Below are 21698 nucleotides of genomic sequence, written 5' to 3' on the forward strand. Positions count from 1 at the left end.
CCAGGGCTTCTAGACACCATCTTTGCTGAACACCAGGCATACAAATACAATTGAGAAATAGTCTCTACCCTTGGGGAGCAGTGGACCAGCAAGGGAGAAAGGAATTTGGCATGAAGGTCTGTATAGTATAATGGGTTCCTGATATACCACAGAAGCTAAGAGGCCCAGAACCATAATAAACCAACATATAAAAGCCCATCGTGTCCCATGGAAATGTTCATGAGATGTGGAAGATGTGCTCAGAGGCGCAGGCTAGGACATTTTTCAGGACAGACTATCAACTTGCTTTGGAATTGAAGTTGGGAGCCATACCTCAGCAGAGCCTGGCTTCAGAGAAGTTGGTAGGGAGTGATCTATAGCCCCCACTGCAGCAGGGACCCAGATACACAGCTCTTAGGATGGAAAACAGGGAAGCATCTCAAGGAGCATCTCAGCATGGCAAACAGGGAAACAAGGTGACACTGGCTGTGAAAGCTCTGTACCTTGCCGACGCGCTTGCCCTCCACCGCCAGCACCTTCATTTTGGAGAAGTAGTGGTAAAATGCCACCACATAGGTAATAATGGATTTCTCATCAGGATTTTCCGTGAAGACATCTGCAAGGGGATAGGGTGTGTGCTCAGGACCCAAATGGAAGCTAGAGATGTCAGAGGGTTTATCTCCCTGTTCCTCCACCATGAAATTCAGCTCCAGGCATCAAGTGACAACCCAAGGGTGAGAATGAGTGTTTGTGATTTTAGCGAGAGGATGAAATCCATATTAGGACCATAAATGAGGTGAAGGGAGAGAAAGAAAGATCGAAAGACTACAAATGGGCCACTGGTTGGGCCAGGAGAGTGTCAGGAGCTGCCTTGGATCTGAAGAGCAGGCCCGGAGCAGAGTGCTGGCCTAGCCACTGGCCCCTCGCTGTGTCCGCGGCCCGCTGGGCACAGGGCCTACGCCCCTCAAGGTGCCCTGTCAGTCTGGGGCTCCCTCCAGTATGAACACTACCTCCCGTCACAGCAGCAAAGGGCTGGGCAGGTGCAGCTCACCTTCAGGGTCGAGAAGTGGGATGATGCCTAGCTGACGCTCAGCCACGTCAAATGCATGCTCTAGGTTGTGTCGTGCATTGGAGTCCTTCAGCTTGTCGAAGTCAATCAGGTCAGGCCTGGGGGCACAAGGCCAGATGGCTAAGAGGCGGCGGCCACGGCATCCCCCACCTACAGGGCAGCCCCGGCATGAAGCAGACACTGGACAGACAGCTGGGGAGAAGTGAAAGGAGGAGACAGAAGCAGGGGAAGGGCAGCTGTGAGCACCAGAATGTGGGGAAGGGGCAGAGGGCATGCCTGGAATTTCCAGGAGGCAGGGAGGCTGAGGATGAGAGGAAGGACCAGGCGTTGTCCGCAATGTATCCAAACAGCGCAGGGGTCCTATCCTCGGCCCTCTCCTCCCCCTTACCGGTGCTTGTGTATCAGGGCGTTAAAGGCCAGGCCATCCTTCCAGCTTGAGGTGAAGTTGGTGACATTGACCTGGGGGTAGCTGCACCCAAGAGAAACATTAAGACCTAAGAAAAGATTATTCTGGAGTCCCCAAAAGTGTATGAACTGAGGGACCAAGGCACTGGAGAGAAACAGATCTGTCCCTTCTCGAGCCCCCTTCAATCACAGACAGCAGCTAAGTCACATGAAGAGACTCCTCCATAAGGTGGGCCCAAGAGACTCACACCCACCGACACCACAGTCTGAGCCAGGCAACTCTAGAAAGGAATCCTGAATTCCAGGCCTCCAATAATCATGTCAGGATAGATTCTGTATCAGGCCAAAGCGGCTAGTGTTCTGGGCGATGGTGTGCGTGTCTCTTGGCTATGGCAGTACTTGGGGGAAAGCAAGAGGGTAGTGGGGAATGTAGTCATTAACTTGTTCCCAGGGCATACCCTGCTGTCTTCATCTGACACCACAACAGCAACGCATCCTTGGCCGAGCGCGTCTCACGACCCTCCTGAGTTTGCACAATAATGTCCTGAATCTAGGGGTGTGGGAACAAGAGAGGGGGGAATTAGATGTGCATCTGGCTCCATGCCTTTCTGCTCTCCCTGGGAAGCTTCCTCCCTCTCTCTTCCTTCTTAGCCACCTGTCTGCACTGCCAGCCCTGCAGCAACACCATGGTTTAAGGTCCTGGGTCCCAGTGGCCTGTTCCCTCGCCTTAGTTCACTGCATTAAGACAGGGACAGCCTCCTCATGTCAGAGGAGACAGCTCTAGCTCGATGACTCATGGGATACTGACAAGAAACAAGATGCCCCAAATCCTCCTCTGAAGAACAATGCCCTGCAAGGGACAACAGGAATACTGAAGGTATTGGATTTTGATTAGAAGCTCCTCTTGCCTTTTCATTCTCCTCAATTCTGCTGTTACCACTGTTTACTGTACGCACCCGAGACCCCCTGGATGAGCTCTTTGGTCTGCGAGTTGTGTGCTATCTTCTTCCTCCCTGCCCTTGGGACTAGATTCTTCCTATCCCCAAGCCAGCAGCTGGAAGGCCCTGCTTTCCTTCCCTCACACTTTCTAAATTTCCTTACAAGTAACAGACCTTGAATTTCAGGGTGGGAAGGGAAAGGTTTCTGATTGAAAACCGTGATATAGATCTTCTATACTGTTTTGGCAACTTCTGAATCGAACTATCTTAAAAAAAAAAAAAAAGTGACACATGTTGACATGTTGTGGGAAAGGGACAAAAGCAGATCCCCCAGCCGGACATCATCTCAGCTTCTAATTTCTATCTTCTCCCTGAAAAGACTAGACTGCTGTCTGAACTCACTCTGCATCTGTGAGCCATCACTGCAAAGGATGGTTACTTCTTCCTTCCTCCTACAGGTTCTGAGCCTCCCAGAATGTGCACGAACACTCACACTCCATTCACCATTTTATAAGATTCCTAAGCCCTGCCTGGCCCAGGGAGGCTCCCTGTACTCCCTCTGCCCCGCTCCCCCGGAACTCACCTGGAAGCGAAGGATGATGGTCCAGATGAGGCCCAGGACCAGGCGATGGTTGCCGTCCACAATGTCATGGGAGCCCATGTTTTCCAGGTGCACCCTCTGCTCCTTGAGGAACTGGAGGGCCTTATCTACATTCTCCAGGCAGTGAATGCGCATCTTTCCCTTCGTGGGCTTTGGCTGGGGGACAGTATTGGCTCCGTGGGCATGGAGGAATGTCATGGTCACCCCAGAGGTAACTGTAGCCTGGGCCAACTCCTGTCATCAGCACCCACCCTCTGCCCTCCTGGCCAAACTCCAGCTCTCACGCTCACTCCTTGATACTCTTCAACCCCATCCTTTCTGCAAAGTTCAGAGGTTCCCCCTTCCCTGAGCACCCACAGCTCTGCAACTGTGCTGCATCAGTGCTATTTCTGGGTCTGAATGGGTAATAAATGACATTCAAAAGCCCTGACACAACAAATAGTTAACTGAGTACTTACTATGTGCCAGGCACAGTTCTAAGAACTATGAACTGCTGGTTGGTGATAAGAGGGGCTTTCTGCTGAGTGATTGATAATGGGGTCCATCCCACCAGCCAGCCTCTGCCCTTCCCACCCCTGAATAGCCCCAGTCAGAACTTAAGGGGGCCACCACTAAGGAGGAACCACATCATGTGAAGGGTTCCCAGTGGTAACTCTTCCTAGTGGTCTTTCAACACAGGATAAGGCACAGCAGCCTGGAGTTGAAAAGGCAACAGAAGAATGTGGTACATTTTCATTCAAACCCTGAAGATCTTAGTATTTCATCAGGCACAGGTATCACTTATACTTAGGGGAAACAAGGAAAAGAAGGTCCTGACTGATAGAACCAAGGTCATAATAGAAGTAACTAAGCAGGGCAGCCCCGATGGCCCAGCGGTTTGGCACCGCCTTCAGCCCAGGGTATGATCCTGGAGACCTGGGATCGAGTCCCGTGTCAGGCTCCCTGCATGGAGCCTGCTTCTCCCTCTGCCTGTGTCTCTGCCTCTCTGCCTCCACTCCCTCTCTGTGTCTGTCATGAATAAATAAAAATAAAATCTTAAAAAAAAAAAAAGAAGTAACTAAGCAAAACTCAAACCTTAATCTGGTTCTCCCTCAGAGGCAACATTACTGCACAGTGGGTCACAACTGAGAGGGCCTACATAAATTTCCACTTGTAAGAGTGACAGAACACATAGGAAAATATCTTCCATGCTTTTCTCTTGGTTTCAAGAAGGATGCAATTTCTCCAGCTGGGTTACAGAATCCATTCCAGACTGCATGAGGAGGCTGGGCGGGGCGGGGGGAGGGTCCGCTGCAGGCCAGACACAGATGCCTAGGCCCCAAGTGGAGAACTCAAGAGCTCTGTGTGGCTTTTGGGAGAAGCATGAAGAGGTGGGAATGGCCAAGAAACAATAAAGTCTGGTAAGAGGTCAGAGAACTCAGTAAGCCACACGGACATCTCACATCAGGAAGTAACAAAACCTTCCAAAAGAACAGGGAGAAACCTTGAAAGGCAGTGAGAAATGGAAATACCCCAGATGATGTCTTTTCTAAAGAGGAGACATAGCACCAGCGATGGGATTCAGGGAAAGGGGCCACAACACAGAGAAGGACTTTACCAGGATCTCTCCGGAAAGCACCTCCAGCAGCTTGATGAGCATCCTTCCATCCCGCAGGTCCTTGTAGAGGTCAGTGATACGGCAGGGCACACGAGCCAGGTTCGAGTTCACCCATTTTGTGAAGGTCTTCTTCTGAACAACTTCCCGTTCATCTGAGTGAGAAGCAGAGTCTTGGGTGAGGTGGCCAAGACGGGCAGTGTCAATGTGACATGTGACATGGAGGGTTTTCTCTTAATCCCAGGACCCCCAATCCTTGGCAGAGAGGGTTGAAGTATCTATTCCACCCCCTTCCTAGGAACATTTGTGATCAGAGTATAGCCTTTGGGCAACATGAGTCCATGTACCATGACTGGAGCAATGAAGAGATAGCTTCCACCACCACATTCTGTACACAGTGGCTATGTGCCTCTAATTCAGCCACCTATTTCCTGTACCTGGCAGAAAGCTCTGTCCCACTGTACCAGCAAGCTCAGATTCCAATGCAAGGTTCACCCATCTATCTATCCAACAAACATTATTTCTGCCTAGAATGGTCTCTCTTGCCCATCCACTCTACCCCACCCCTTCTACCTAACTCCTATTTGTCCTGTAGGAGTCAGTGCTTCTCCAAAAAGCTTACCCTGACCCCTTGGCTAGGTTAGGCCTTCCTGTGTGTGCCCTGACCCCTGCATATGCATTTCTTATTTAGGTCTCACTTCACATTCATATGAGTTGAAAGCCTATCTCTCCTGCAAGGCTGTAGGTATCTTGAGCCCAGCGAAGTCTATCTGTCTAGTTTAATTCTACATCCCATAGGCCTAGAGCCTGGTATACAGTTGGTGTTCCAGAGTTGAATTGTAGTTGACTGCACATTTATTCAGCTCCTGTTGTTGGCAGGCTTATGCTAGGCCTGATAATATATAAAAGTAAAACAAACTCCTTGAGGGGCTCCTGGTAGGGCAGAGAAGAATGATGAGCAAGGCAAATGGAATGTGAGATCCATACAAGGTGAGGGATAAAGGAGGCTTAAGCTGGGGACTATCCATGCTGAATCTCTCACCACCAGAACAGCAGGTAGGGGTTTCTCCATCTTCGGACCTGAGAAGCTGACATGACACCCCCACCCTAAATCAGCATCAGCCCAACCAGTTTTCTTACCCATGTTGTACCAGTTCAGAAGAGGTACCTCTTTGCACCTCTGTAAAATAATGCTGGTAACCTGTCCAGTTAGGGCTGGGAGGTTTGAACCAGATGCTGGAGAGAGGGAAGAGCTGGGTAGCAGAAAGAGTGGGGGAGAGGTGGAAGGTAAAGAAGAGAGAGTGGCAGAAAAGAGAAACAAAGGGAGAGATGAGGGAAGGACGGGTGGATTCTTGCTCTGTTGGCCTTAGTGAAGTTTGTGGCAAAAGGCTTTGGGCACTTTGGTGCAGAAGCCAACCTGGCAGTATGGCTGGGCCTCGGCCATGGAGGATCCCCAGGGAGGGTGTGGGGGTTGGGCAGAGCAAGGACAGGCTCTGAGCAGCCTAGCCAGGAGGGATGTCAGTGCCCTGGGAGCAGACTAAATGTCCGCTCAGCTGAGCCCAAACCATGGAAGGATTGGCTTTTTAAATTATTAAATATCTGATTTAACAACAACAAAAAGAGGAACCCAGCCAGCAGGGCCTCAAGGGTATAATTTTGGCGGTTCCTGAGGCTCACAGCATCAAATTCCTTCCTACTGCACTGCTATTTTAGTGTTAGGAACTCAGACACTTTATTCACTTATTCATTCATTCAGCCAATGTTTACTGTGTCACCGCTAGGTGCCAGGCTCTTGGGGGAGGTGGGGAACTCAGGGACAGGAAAGACAGCTCTATCTTTGAGGCAGACATACTCTTTTATAAATATGATGAGTGCTGGTGTCTCATATAAAGAATTCAATGGCAGCCATCTAAATAAGACTTCCACGAAGAGGAAAAATACTACGACTGACTCTATAAGTTTCAAATATAAAATTAAAATGGCAATCCATCCATATTGGGCCGCTGGGCAAAGTTTCAGGGGGAAGACTCTCTTTTGTTGGCAGCAAATTAAACCACTTTCCCGATTTCAAGGACTGTTCAGTAAAATGTAACTAAAATTCCAATGATATATTGGACAGAAAGCAATTGCATTTATTCTGGGGCATGTCTAGAACCAGCCACAACCCCATGGTACCTTCCCTAGAGACCAAATCTGTTCGTTCAGGGACTAGTCCTTCCAACCAATTGTGGAGCTTTGACCAAGGGGCTGAAATTTTTAGGCCCTTTAGAGATGAATGTATTAAAAAAAAAAAACTCAAGTCCTTTCTTCCTTTCTTTTCTTGGTTTTAAGAATCCAAAAATTTCATCACATGGGTGCCGAAAGTCATTTATTTGTGCTTGACAAAGGGTAAGGAAGTGGTTTTAGCTGGGGACATGGGATTTAATTCTTGGCTGCTGGGCTGGCACATATAGTGGGCTGGTACAGATGGATCCTAACTTACCCTTAGATCTCCCCAGGTATCAACACACAAATGGAGCGTTGTGGACCCCAAAATGTTGGAGCTGTAGGTTTAGAGCTCAGACAGGCAGCTTCTTGGCTACCTTTTGCTTGGAGGCTAGGACACAATTGCCCAGAATACCCAGAACCCTGAAACATTTTGCAGTGTTGAGACATGGGTAAGATTCCGAGAAGCTAATGATGATCACAAGGAGAGAAAAGGCCCAGGGGTGGGGATTAATTTCCATTAGCTGTTTGCTCTGGCTGCTCCACATCAGCATGCTCAGCACATTCACTTCTAGCATGGCACAAGTATTTATCAGGAGCCTTCCCAATGCAGGAGCAATGGGTGGCCCAGGGACAGCTGGGCTGGGAACCCTGGTGGTGTGGACAGGCTGGGGCAGTGGCCATGCTTTGGGTCTGCTGTCCCCAGGGGACCTGGGCCATCTTGCAGAGACCCTCCATGGAAAGGAGGCCTCAGCTAGGTGCAGCCAGGGGCCAGACCTTATTTCCAGACCCCTAACCCTGCCAGCGCAGGAAAGTAAGCAAATCCACCGCATGCCCTGACTCAAAGCCACCAGAGCCTCAGAAAACCCTGATGCTTCTGCTGCCCTCAAGCTTGGGAGCTCTCCATTCCTGCCTGTTTCTCTTCCTCTTCCTTTCCTTTCCTTCCCAGGCTGTGGCCATCCTCAATCCTCCCCAAGATATTGGGGCTGCTCCTAGAAAGTTCGCGTTTTTCTCTGACCAGCTAGCTAGAATGAGTGTCTGGACATTGTGACTGAGTGAGCTTTCTTTTACACTTCTTTTCAGAGGTTTGGTTTGAGGTCAAATCAAACCACAACACCAAAATGCAAATATTTATCTGCCAATAAGGGAGTTCATCCACGGAAAGTGTTTAAAACAGTACCTGGCCCACAGAAAACTAGCCATAGAGATCATTATCACTCTTACCCATCACTACTACTATATGAAGTGGGGAATGAGTACAAAGGCTACCTCGTATCTGTAGATGGCTATATGAACATGCAGCTTGCAAACACAGAAGAATACATAGATGGAGCGTTGTCTGGACATTTGGGTGAAGTTTTAATAAGGTGTAATAATGTCCTTTATATCAGGGGTGTTGAAGAAGAGGAAGAAGATGGAGAAATGAGAGAATAGCATCTTTTGTGGGGAATGTTTTTTATATATATTTCTAGACAATAAACTTTTTTTTTTTCAAAAAAAAAAATATGTAGGGTCCTGTCCTGGATGCTGTGGGGAGCACAAGGGCCTCTATCTTGTTGACGAAACAAGACAAAAATCCACAAGCAGTTAATTTTGCAACCACGCAAGAGTTAAAAGGCAGTTCATTTTAATAATACAAAAGCTGTCACACGGTGTTATTGGATTAATTATCAGATAAATAGCACACTCAGTAGATGGTCATGGGCCGAAGAGGAAAGAGGTCATTTCTAATTAGAGTAGTCAAGCGGGAGGGGAGGCAGGGTATCTCCTGAAGAAAAGACTTTGGATTGGCAGAGGAGGAAGGGAATCAGGGAGGTACAATGCTCCCAGCTAGAAGGCATGGAAGGATACAGCTTGTTTGGAGGCTGCTGAGTAGATACAGGTAAGAAGAAAACATGTGGAAAATAGATTTTTAGCTGAATATGTAAAGCTCTAAATGAAAGGCTAAGTTTAGATTTAATCCTAGAGGCAAAAGATACCATTGAAGGTATGACTGGATCATTTTCTGAAATACTAGTCTAGAAGGCCCTCAATGATAATTTAAAAAACAATGTTTCAGCTTAAAAAGAAGTGTAAAATCTACATAAAGAAAACATTAAAAGGCTCCTGAGGCACACAAAAGATTTGAACAAGTAGAAAGGCATCTCCAATTTTGAATAGGAAAACTCAATATCATAAAGTTGTTAGTTTACCCTAAATTAATCTATATGTTAAATATCATTATTATTTCAAGATTTTATATATTTATTCATGAGAGATGCAGAGAGAGAGAGAGAGAGAGAGGCAGAGACATAGACAGAGGGAGAAGCAGGCTTCCTGTGGGGAGAGCCTGATGTGGGACTTGATCCCAGGACCCCAGGATCCAACCCGAGCCAAAGGCAGATGCTCAACCACTAAGCCATCCAGGTGCCCCTAATTGAATATTTTAAATATATTTAAATTCTATAATTTGGGGGGAACTAGAGAAGCTGTGAGAAAATTCATTGGGAAAACAAAAAAGGTTAGGAAATTCCAAAAAGAAGAATGACAGCCCTTCCCAGGTTCTTTTTCTATCAGATAATAAAGCACAGTACAAAGGTACCATGATAAAACTGTGCTGCTAGAATATGAACAGACACATCAATGGAATAGAAATAGTCCCAAGCACAGATAGGCATTTGATATCTGATAAGGTAGTATTTCAAATATAAAGGGGAAAGAAGGATTATTAGGCAAAAAGTGTGGACAAAACCAGGTGCCACACAAGAAAAATTAACCTAAATTTATAACTCACACTCCAGAATAATTTAATTTTGGTAAAAACTGAAATGTAAAAATGAAACCATAAAAATACCAAAACAAATCATGGTTGAATGGTTTTTGTTTTGTTTTGTTTTTAGAATGCTGGTATAGGAAAAGTCCTTTAAATAGGACACAAAATTCAAAAGCCATAAAGTAAAAGATTGAACGTTCAACGATGTTAAAAAAAAAAAGGGGGGGATCCCTGGGTGGCGCAGCGGTTTGGCGCCTGCCTTTGGCCCAGGGCGCGATCCTGGAGACCCGGGATCGAATCCCACATCAGGCTCCCGGTGCATGGAGCCTGCTTCTCCCTCTGCCTGTGTCTCTGCCTCTCTCTCTCTCTGTATGACTATCATAAATAAATAAAAATTTTTAAAAAAAAGGCAAAATTTCTGATCCTAATTAAAATTTAAAAAATTTTTTGTGTGGGTTAGTACACTATAAGCAAAGTCAAATGACGAAAGATATTTGTAACTCACATCACAAAGGACCAATTCACTTAGGATATAAGGATACAAATTAATGAGGAAAAGGACCATACCATCAATCCAAGAGCAAAGTGGACATATGTTTGTGAACAAAAAGTTAACAAAATGTAAAAATCTCTTAAATGTGTAGAAAGTTGTCCAAGCTATTCATGGAAGTATAAATTAAAAGTTAAACATATACACAAAATTTAATAAGTGGTCTTTAATTAGTGTGAATACACTAATCATAAAAGACATTTTTGAGACAACTGGGAAAATTTGGACATTAAGTGAGTATTAGATTATATTAGAATTGATGTTAATTTTATTAAGTCTGCATTTTTGCCAGCACATAGCTTTAAGCTATGGGTAAAGCTAGGTATAATAGTGGTATTATGGTTAGGTGGGAAATGTTTTTGTTTTTCAGAGGTACATATTAAGGTGTTAGGAGTAAAATGTTGTGGTAATCTTCAATTTACTTTAAAAATACTTCAACTCCCAAAATGGACAAGCAAATATGGCAAAAAATGAACAGTTGTTATGTTTAGGTGATGATTCATTATACTTTCATCTCAACTGTATGTTTGAAATTTTTCATACCAAAAGTCAAAAAGTGCAATGACAGAAAATCAAGGCACTGTTTCACTTAGGTGGGCTTCCTTCAACTTCAACTTCCCTCCTCCCTTGGCAACAGCACACCTGCCACTGGTCCCACTTACTCTGGTACCTGTTTCACTTCCTGATATCATAGGCATCTGGGAAGTTATCAAAAGTCTTGGGTGAGGCTGTTTTAAAAATAAAAGTTTATTGTGCATTAGCTGTTCTTAGGCTATGGCTATGGTAAGGTTGAAATATCTTATCTACCATAATCACCCAGGTCTAGGCCCATCTATTCATTCCTGCCATAGCTTCCTATAAAATTCCTTGAGTGCTTCATACCTCCCTGTCTTTTTAAAAAAATTTTTAAAGAAGATTTTACTTCTTTGACAGAGAGAAAGAGAACACAAGCAAGGGGAAGGGCAGAGGGAGAGGGAGAAGCAGGCTCTCTGATGAGCAGGGAGCCCACGGGGCTCAATTCCAGGATCCTGGGATCATGACCTAAGCTGAAGGCAGGCGCTTAACCAACTGAGCCACCTAGACACTGCCTCTTTTATTTTCTCTCCCTCTTTTGTCTGTTAAAAATCTGCTCTCAAGAATAGAGAATAGCAACCTAAATATCCAACACAGAGGATTATATGATAATTTTGGTACATTTATAAAGATATTAATAAGGTTGTAGAAGACCATTCAATGGCAAGAAAGGATATTAGAATACATTTTAAGGGGAAGTTCATATTATAAAATTACATGCATAATATGAACTCATTTTGCAGCACTATATCCATTTAAAAATGAAAGCTTCAGCTAGATGTTGTTATAGCTAAGTGGTAAGACTATTGGTGACTTTTCTTTTTGCTTATCCATAGTTTCTAAAATTTCTGCAATGAATATGTATTCCTTTCAAAATAAGAAACAACAGATGTCATGAAGAAAAATAGGATATAAAGCTCAAAAACCCTGAGGAATAAATGATGAAAAGTTAAAAAAGGTTTGTGTTTTTGTTTGTTTTTTCAGGAAGCCTGCATTTTTACCAGCACACAGCCCTAAAGTATGGCTAAAGCTAGGTGGTCAGAAAGGTAAGAGGGAGAAGAGGCACCACGAGAGGTCCATGTACCATGAGCCTCCACTTGAAACCAATCATTTAGTGTTGAGCCCTTTGCAGGTTTACAGCTTGGGATTTCTCCTTTTCATGCCAGGAAGCCAAGAGCTTAGGAAACCTGAGTGAGCAATACTTGAATTCCCATGAACTTGTAACAAACCTTGAAGATAAAGATGCTAATCCTATAAAGCCTAGCATAGGGGCAGACCCTCAGGGACATATCATAAATGTTGGTGGCACAAATTCTACTCTACAGTTTGGAGAGGGACTTTTCTTGCGACCAACCAACTTTCATCACACTAGTATTGTGAACAGCTAGCTAGCCTACAAGATCTAAAAATCTAGCCGTTGATTCTAAGAGAGAACCCTAGGATGCTTACTACATACCTGCAAAGGCAATAATAAAGCACATAAGACTGACTTTAAAAATGAGCAGTGTTGGGGCACCTGAGTGGCTCAGTGGTTGAGCACCTGCCTTTGGCTCAGGTTATAATCCTGGGGTCCTGGGATCAAGTCCTGTATCAGGCTCCCTATGGGAAGCCTGCTTCTCCCTTTGCCTATGTCTCTGCCTCTCTCTATTTGCCTCTCATGAATAAATAAATAAAATCTTTAAAAAATAAAAGTAAGCAGAGTTGAACACTAAGATGTTGGTTAACTAGACTGGGGTACGTTAATACAAAGGAAGACTATATGGCCATGAAAATGATAATCTGCATGTTTACTGACATAAAAAGATATTCACAGTATATTGCTGAATGAGAAAAAGTCTAAGATTATAATATTTTAGGTCATGTTTTAATATTTACACATTTATACACATAGTCGTGTATCTATAGGCTTCAAAATACCTGTATGGGTCATTAACAATGTCTCTAGTTTCCCCCTTTTTAAATCTATGTTTCTAATCTCCTCTATACTAAATATGTATTTTTGTGTAATAAAAATGTTTAAAGATATATAAGTATTCATCCAATTGTTTTAAACATAAAATAAGGTCTTTATATATAGTAGGAAAAGAAAGCAAGTTATTATAGGTCAGTTTAAATTTTTAAAAAATGTTTTTGAAAGCTAGTTTTGATCTGAGGTTTAAGGATGATCATGGTTTTTGAACAGCAGGGAAGGAAGGGGGGCTCTTATTCAAAGCCCTCAAGGTGGAAACTGGCAAATGTGTATGTGTGTGTGTGTGCACATGTGTGTAGGTACAGGTGTGCGTGTTTAGGGGGTGACGGTGAGAAGCAGTGAACTGACCCAGAGCAAAGAAGCTGAAGGGCAGTCTAGGGAATTTGAACTTTATACTCCAGGTAAAGAAAAGCCTGGAGGTTCTGAAGTAGAGAAACAGCTCACTAACAATTTGTTGGAGGACAATGCTTCTCACTGCCCTGTGTAAATGGGATTGGGCGAGGAGAGGCCAGGGCACCAGGTGGAGGCAGCTGCAGAAGTCTCTGCTTGAGGTGCCATGACCCCAACTGACACGTGAACCATGGAAATGAAATGACCAGAGCTGATCCGGACAGCCACAGAACAAGGCTCAGCTGGCCCACAGCAGGTGATAGCATTCAGAGGCTCTAAGAAGTAAAAGGGGATTCAGGGTTTTGATCCATAGGGCTCAAGAGACTATTGGTGGGAAAGAAAATGGGAAGCGCTGACTAGGGTGGGATGCAAAGGAGGAGATTAATGCAGGTCATGTGCAGTAGCCCTAATGGCACTGGGAGGATCTGAAATCCCTGGCATTCTCTTCTGGCACTTCCTGCTGTGCAACCTCCCCCATCTATAAAGGGGCATGGGGATAACTTTCCCCTGCTTACTTCAGGGTGGATAAGGGTCAGGAGGATCATCTGGATAAAAAGCGCCAAGACCACTAAGCAGCTGTGCGAGCACCAAGCTCTGTCATGCATGCAGGTGGTGGCTGCAGGGAGAGATTACACCCACTGAGAACATGAGGCCGTTGAAGTCAAGATGATCCAGGGCTCGGGTTCAGCCTAGCCTTTATTAAACTGAGAGAATTTCTGGAGAATCTACTGATTTGCTAAAAAGGATCGATTCCCTTTTCCTAAGCCAGGAACTGAGGCCCCATGGCTCAGGGTAGAGGCATATGGTCAGCACTACTCTAACAGGTGGCTTCTTCCCAGGCTGCCAGAGCTGGAAAGGCTTTGTGCATCATCTGACTCAAGCTCCTTATTTTATGGGAGAGGAGCAGAAAAGTGACTCGGCTAAGGTCACCTAAGTTGGGAGAGCCCGTGACAGCAGCAAGAGGCCAGAAGAATAATAATGTGAGGATGGACCACTTCTCCCTGTCGAAGGCTACCAAGCTAGCTCACGCTGCCATCTTCTCCTTCCCAGGCTTTTGCACAGCCTCCCCACAACCTGTTCCCCTCTCTGAAGTCAGAGTGATATTTAAAAGCCCAGATGTAACCATGCCACTTCCCTACCAGAGCCCTTTGATGGGTGTGGGAGTGGCTCCATCCTTCTGGTCCTCTTCTGAAGGCTCCTGTCCTGAGAGCCTACAGCTCTCCCTGCTACAGGCTCCCACTCTTTGACCCTTCAACCCTGCCACTGCTTTGCAAATAATCTCCTCATTAAAGTCCTCAGCTACACTTTTTGCATTTCCTGCTGCTTCCTGCCAGGACCCTGAGGATACCCATGGTCTATAAGGCTCCTGTGATGTGGCTCCTGCCTGCCGCTCCCACCTCCACCCATCCTGCCCCCTAGCCCTCACTCCAACAAGCCCCACTCCCCCTTGGATGAATTATAAGCTGTAGGTTAGAAACTCATAGTTCTCAGTAAATCTTTACAGTATTTATCATGATTTATCATCATGCACATATGGCTCTATGTACAGAGACACATGTATGATTATTTGATCCACTTCCTTCTCGCTGGGCTGTAAAATGAGATCCCCTGTTGATCTGGTTTCCGAGTCTGAAGGCCAAAGGGTTTGGAGGCAAAATGCTCCCAGAGACTCAGCTGCTACCAGCTTCCTTGTCATTCCCTCTCAGTGACAGGATAAGAAAGGAAAATGAACAATTGCTACAGATGCTTGGAAACAACACTCCTGGCACCTCTTCAGGCAAGCGGCACGCAGCGGGCGCCCAGTCGGAGAAGGGGGACATGGATACCGGCTGCTCTGGGAACCAGAAGCAGAGTCAAGGTCTGGTGTCACAGCCTGCCCTTGGGGATACAGCTGGCAGCCCACGGGAGTGTCCCAAAGATGGAGGAGGCTATTACCGTGGCTCACCCAGCCTGCACGGCATGGGGAGGGAAGAATCTTATTATTAACCTCAGTGTATTAATATTTGAAAAGCATCTTCACAATGATAGATAGCAGTCACCGGAGAATGGGGACAGCCTTGGTTCTGCAAAGCATTCTCTGAGAGGAAGAACAGCTTTTACTGAGGGGGAGGGAGGACAAAGGGGGAAGGTGTTCTGTCCTGGACGGGGGAAACCGCCCCGGACTGCGCGGCACAGGCGGCGTGGGCCTCTCTCCTCGATCTGTCCGCACAGGTAACCAGCCGCTTTATGGGAGCCGCGGCGTCTCCGGAAGGAGGCGAAGCTCACAGTGGCTGACCTCCCAGAAAAAGCTGCTGAGCCAATTATTTTTTCTTCTGACTGTATACTAAAATGATCGCCGATGATTATACATATTTCCATGAATAGTATATATTTTCCCAAAATATAATCTCTACATAGAACTTCATCTCATGTTTTGGAATCTGAGAAGAAGACATTTAAAAAACCCCTCATTAGTAACCCCATCTTTGTTCTCACAGGTAGCTTAAGAGAGACAGTCAGACCATTAACACCTGATGTCTTGGTCTCCAGCAGCTGCCTGTGAACTTGTCAACTTAATAGGCTGCCAAGAAGCTGCTGAATCCCGGCGTCTGTGCCCACCCCCCGCCCGACACACACACACACACACACACACACTGTGGTGGAATCCTGCTCTCTGAAAGAAATCATTCACCCTCTGGACACAAAGCCCTTCTCAGGTAACTGGGGCACCTCTGGCGCACCTGGAATCAGTGTCATCCTGGTGCAGGTGGGGAAAGAGGCCCAGGGAAAGGCCAAGCATGACCTTTTGCTGCCAAAGTCAGGAAGGAGCTCATACCACACTCTCTCTCGGAAGTTTCCAGGGAGCCAACGTGGGTGGACAAGGAGCAGCAGGGTCTGAGGGCTGCTGTCCTAAGGCTCTGATGGAACATCTGCCGGTCACAGAATTTAACCTTGAGGCTTGGGCAAAGTGGGTCTGGAAGATGTTCAAAGTTCAAAGTGGCAGCAACTCTGTGCTTCAGAGCACAGGGACACAGCCTGCTGTGCACCTGCTGCCCTGTTGTGTTCTCTGAATTGTCCTCAAGCAACCCCACTACTTGACCTCATCTCCTGTCTAGCAAGATGGCTACAAAGACAGAATGCAGAAAGGAAAGGCACCTTTAGTTTGAAACATCACTTGGATTCTGATTTAAAGGCAAAACCAGCATGGGCTACTCAAATTTGTGTGCTCTGTTTTCAAAGGATGGTTCTGTGTTCAATGGGCCAGGGTAGAGGATGAAGTGGCATGTGGGGCCCTTTCCTTCTCACAGATCTTCTCAAGGGGCCCTGGACTGCTTTCTGCACTGCAACCTTCCAGATGCCTCTTTGCTCTGAGGAGCTGGAAATCATGCAGTGGGTGGCACCTGGGAGGCCCAGATGCCGAGCTGAGTGTGTGGGCAAGGCAGGGGCAGACTAATGCACAAGGTTTCTGTTTTAGGGGGTACCTTTCTGTTGCACTCTCCCTCTCCCACTTGGGCCACATTGCCCTGAGGCAGTGTCCTCTCCCGAATCAGTAGGGTAGCCAGGTGCAAGGGGGGCACACAGGCCAGCAGAGGTCTCCTCTGGGATGAGGAGAGAGCATGGAGGGCAGGCTTTCTGGCTGGTAAATTCTCTGCAGCCTGCAGTGCCTCATCCCTCATCCAGACAGCCACAAATGTTTACCGAATGGCTCCCAGTATGAAAAGGGGGAAGGACAGGAAATGGGGTGTGAATGAAAATGAGGGTGGCTCTAGGAGACACTGGAAGCCTTTCTACTGAGACATGAAGGCTGGAACCTCCTGGAGGGCTAGAACTTGAGCTTTTCAACTGCCCCCCTTCCTCTCATCTTTCAAAAAGTAGAAAGGTGCTAGAGGCGGTCATCAAAGTAGAGAACAACCCCTGTTCAGGAAGAAGCTTCAGGGCTACCCAGCACTTAACCCCACAAAGTGCTATCACCTTTAAGAGGCTGATTCTGAGAGCTAACATCTGTCCAGGGACCCACTGGGCAAATGTTCCTGCTGGACCCCCACTAGGGGTCACAGCCGAGGCTAAATACATCCCCTTGCAGGAGCCTTCTGCAACATTTTCTTGCCCACCTCCCCCTTGCTTTCACTCAGGCTGATCCACAGTGTTAAATCGAGTGATTCACTTGGACAGGTCAGGTATTTGTATACCAATGTGGCAGTTTCCACACGAAATAATGGATGGCTTGCCTATTTCAGTCCAGGGAGGAAGATCTGGCAATGGTTTGACAGGCAGAATAGGGAGTATTTCCTTGAGAACTGAGAGGAAGTTGACTTAAGAGGAAGAAAAAAAATGGAGTCCAGTTAATCAACTGCAAATCTAACCACAGGTCACTAAGTGGAGAAGGACCCAGAGAGGCTGCCACACCAGGAAGAGCATTTAACAAGCCTCATTGTCCTTTGGTTTCTTGGCCCTTCTAGGTCACTCACCTGATGGCAGAGACATGGCTGGGATCCTGGCTGGGTAGCCTTAAAAAGGAAGATCTACAAAGCATGGGGCTTCATCCCTGTGGGCACTGGGTCTCTGGGGACTGAGCTAAGAGCTCCAAGCAGAAGTATCAGCCGAGTTTCCCTGGTCCTTGGATCCTTCTTCGAACCCAGGCCTTCTAAGACAAAGGAGGGAGGGCTTAAGAAGGAACAAAGTGCCTAGGAACAGGCCAAGATAATTGGGACAATGACTGAGCTAACGATCCTGAATGTCTGAAGTTAAAGGAAAGGACAGAAAGATATTACTAAGATTTCCTATAAATACTAACATTCACCTAGTATTTCATTACTAATAAAAAACTTTCATAAACTTTATCTCACTTGACCTTTACAACACTCTTGTGAAAGTACTACTGTCTGCATTTCATAAAACAGGAAATTGAATCAACCATCCTTCACGGCAGTAGCATTAGAGGTGGAATCAGGACTCGCATCTGGGTCTTGTGACATTTTTCTCCTCACCTCAATTTTGGACCTTCAATTTTGGAAAGAAAAGGCCAGACCAATCTCTCCAACCTTGGCACATATACCTACAAAGCAGATGACCACCATCTTGTAAGAAAAACAGGACTGAACGCCTTCCTTGCCGTAATGGTCTTAGGTGTTGGGGAGTGACTGAAATGAGAGGTACTTCTGCTTCCTTTGCCTCTGTGGAAACACTGACCCCTGCCTAGGCTGACGAGGCAGCCCCAAAGATAATACTGAAGAGAAAAATATCAAGAATTTAAAACTGGGGGAACCTGGCAGCATGTTTCTCTGCTCTGCCTACCCACCAGAAGGGGTCCATCCGACCTCTCTACTTTGGACCCTCCCAAAGCTTTGGCTTCTCCCACAGGTCACTCAGGATGGACTCTCAGGAAAGTCAATAGACTGCTTAGGTTTGTTTTTAAAATCCTGAATGGACCCCAAACTTCCATGGTTATCTGTTAGCCAGATGTTCTAAATCATTGATGTCCAGGCATGCAATTCTACACTCTGTGGTCCCCCACCCCCACCCCATCCCTGGAGGACACTACAGATTCTCCAGTAGATGAGCAGCAAACTCTTGGTAAGATATAGGCAAGGTGCGTAGAGGCTCTTTCCTCATCAACCTGATCAACCACCAGTTCCTCAACCTGTTCATCAGACCTGGCTGCCATTCATACAGTCTGACCAGATGGAGCTATGCCCCACCTGTGTGTCAGGGTGTCACACACCCTTCGCTTCTGGGGCCTTCTCCACAAATGAGTCCCTGATTCTCCCTGCGCCTCCTCCTTTGCTCTTGTGTGTCGTTTAATTATGTGACTTCTTTACAGTTCTCTAATTCTACTTGTGCTAATTAATTATGAACATTGTTCATTTTCCCTAATAGATCATAAACTCCTTAGAGACAGATACTATGTTGAATTCATCTCTGTGGTTTCTTCTCCCCATTTTCATGTCCGGTTGGGGGTTTTAGCTTTACACATAGTAGGAGTACAATAGATAACAGTTAAAATGGAATTGACCTTGGTGTCTTAAAAAATGAGGTATCTGTGAGACATATGAAAGGGTCCCTGCACAAAAGACAGTACCACTCTGCACAGTATCCTTTGACAAGACTTATGGAGCATGGTTCCCCCACCACCACCTTGATCACCAGGATCACCGCAGCCAGGCTCAGCTGGCATAGAGATATGAAGAAGACAAAACGAGACTAGCAGACACAACGGTTCCTAGTTTGCTTATTTCAAGAGGTAAAGATTACATAAGCAAAGCAAGGGACTGGTGCTGTTTCCTCAAGGGAAATCAAGGAAGGACTTTTTAAGGGTAGGGAATGGGGAGAAGGGGGTGAAGGGAGAAGAAAGGGATTTTCTTATAAATAACCAGGACACAAAAGCTGATGGCTGAGACCTGAATGGATTCTCCATCATGACAAGGGACTGAAACACCCCCATTTCTTTCACAGAATAGGAGGCCCAGACACTCCTAAGGTGAAAGGCCATTATGGTCCCAGAGGGGCCCTAGGGCCCTGCTCATGACTCAAGGTCAGCTGGAGACAGAGGCACCTGGGAGCAGAGTAGAGGGAGAAAAGGTAGAAGAGTACTACCAGGAGCTTCGGATAGGGCTATTGAGCAATGGGGCACCAGGAGAACTGCTCTAGAAGGTGCTTATGGCAGAGGTTAGGTCCTTCTTATAAGGTGAAGATGGGGATAATTGATGATAGGGAAACAAATCTGATTTGGGTAAATGACTGGTGGAGCAGGTGATGGAATCTACCTCTACCCCTTCTACCCACACACTATCCCACAGAATTCAAACTGTCTTTGTTGGCCAAGGACTTAGCGCCAGACCATAGCTAGCCTGGGTCAGGATTCAGGGAGGCAATGGTCACAGGGGTTGGTGGGGGAGAAAAATCCCAAGAATAGATCTCAGCTAACAGGGTGGAGGAGAAACCATTTCTATTGGAAACTTAAGTGCTCGCTCTCTCTCTGTCTCTCTCTGTCTCTCTCTCTCTCTCTCTCACACACACACACACACACAGAAATCTATTATGAACCTGCTAAGTAAAAATCTAATTCCAGTTTAAGGATAAGAGGTTTAGTAGAGAAAATCCTGCTTCCTGAGCCAGTGTGGGGAGGATGTTATCTGTTCTCAATTTCCTATCAAATCACTCTTTTCTTTTGAGACCACAGAAAAGATGATGATAATTTCCCTAGCCAGGACCAGGCAGGAGACTGAGGTGCATAATGAAGCCCCATGTGCCTCTACCTGGCCGTCTAGCCCCTCCTACACTCCTTCACCCAGACTTCCTCTTAGTTCTGACTTTGACCACAGGTCATTCAGGATAGAGACAGAGGGTAAGGCCTATCTTGCTGCCAAGATAGGCCACCTGGGATCTTTTTCTCACTTCCCACCTGGGATGAAGTGAGGGATGCATGTGAGCAGAGGCTGCCTGAGCCTGTGCTCCCTCCCAACAGAGCTAGGTCTTTCTGAGCCACACAAGCATATCTCCATCACCTCCCTGCCAGGGCTCAAGCCAGTGCACACAGAGGACTGACCCTTGGGATTGTGAGACCCCCTCCTCTAACCCCCACGGCCCCAAATGGTACCTGCCAAGGCCTTGATCCGGGACCTCTCAAAGAGCCTGGCTGAGCTGTTGTCATTATCCAGCTCATCGTCCGGGGCATCCCAGCGGGCATTGATCCGGCTGTATGGTGGCTGGTTGCCCACGTTTTCAAACTCCGTGGCCGATGTCATGTTAGCAGGCTCTCAGCAGTTTCGCCTGCCTCAGTCTTCATGGAAGGGTCCCTAGGGGGGACAGCAACACAGTCAGAGGGTTAGCTTCCCCCCTTGGACTTTTTCTCAGGGGAAACTTATTCGGAGCATCCAACAGGGGTGGGTCCTTGCAGGAGCGGCACACCATGCCAGCTGCTGGGCCATGCTTCCCACCCGAGGTCTCTGGATTATAAAATATTGCAGCGGCAGCAGCAGCAGCCGCCACAGGAACGGCGACAGTGGCGGCGGGGATGGAGAGCTGCATGCAGAAAGGGTCAGGATGGCCAGCAGGTGGAGACGTCAGTTGCAGCAAGCCTGCTTCCTCCAAACCTGCTGCCACTGGCAGCTGTGGGAGCTGGAGCTCCGGAGCTGGGAGAGGGGTGGCTCTTCTGGGAGCCAGGGGCTGGATAGGGTGGAGGATAGAGAGGGGCTGGGAGGCAGGAGAGCAGCTCCACCCTTTGGACTGGGGCCAGGACCAAATCTGGAGGGGAAGTGGGGACAGGAAGGAAAGGTGAGAAGCTGGAGGTTGGCTGAGTCCCACTCAAACATGGATCAGTGGGGAGAGAGACAAATGTGAGATGTGCCTAAGGCCACCAGCCCCAGCAGCTGTGCTGGAGAAAGTAGACTCTTCTCAGAGGCTGCCCAACATCCCTCCCAGTGCTTTCCTAGCGGCAAATACTTAGAAAGCCGAGCTCTTGGTTTTGCCTTCTCTAAGTGCAACTAGGCACGTGGACAAGGTCTTCAGTGGAATCCCAAGTCCGACCAAGGAGCCCAGATGAGCCTGTGGTCCCATCAAGGCCATCAGTGTGGTGGGGGTGGTGAGGGCATCTCACACACGGTAGAGCCACATGTGTTCTCTATGCAATGCACATGGGCATCAGGAACACTGTGTTCTCCCTCCCCTGTCATTTGTAATGTTTCCATTCATTTA

The 21698-nt window shown here is 46.9% G+C and overlaps 1 protein-coding gene across 3 annotated transcripts in view; it reads right to left on the reverse strand.

Moving 5' to 3' along the window:
* Nucleotides 1-21698, reverse strand: part of SPTB (spectrin beta, erythrocytic) — a 123750-nt gene that overhangs the window by 46021 nt on the left and 56031 nt on the right. For 2 of the 3 annotated variants that reach the window (XM_072762603.1, XM_072762601.1), the window contains exons 2-8: nt 20602-20800; nt 4590-4741; nt 2975-3148; nt 1912-2003; nt 1437-1517; nt 1031-1146; nt 483-595 (exon numbers count right to left, since the gene is read on the reverse strand). In XM_072762603.1, the coding sequence (XP_072618704.1) occupies nt 483-595; nt 1031-1146; nt 1437-1517; nt 1912-2003; nt 2975-3148; nt 4590-4741; nt 20602-20749 (876 nt within the window). In that variant the 5' untranslated portion in view covers nt 20750-20800. Of the gene's footprint in view, nt 1-482; nt 596-1030; nt 1147-1436; nt 1518-1911; nt 2004-2974; nt 3149-4589; nt 4742-20601; nt 21061-21698 lie in introns of those variants that run through there. The other variant, XM_072762602.1, reaches the window with a different exon arrangement.

Source organism: Vulpes vulpes, chromosome 6 (assembly GCF_048418805.1).
Source record: "Vulpes vulpes isolate BD-2025 chromosome 6, VulVul3, whole genome shotgun sequence".
In the NCBI taxonomy this organism is placed as follows: Eukaryota; Metazoa; Chordata; class Mammalia; order Carnivora; family Canidae; genus Vulpes; species Vulpes vulpes.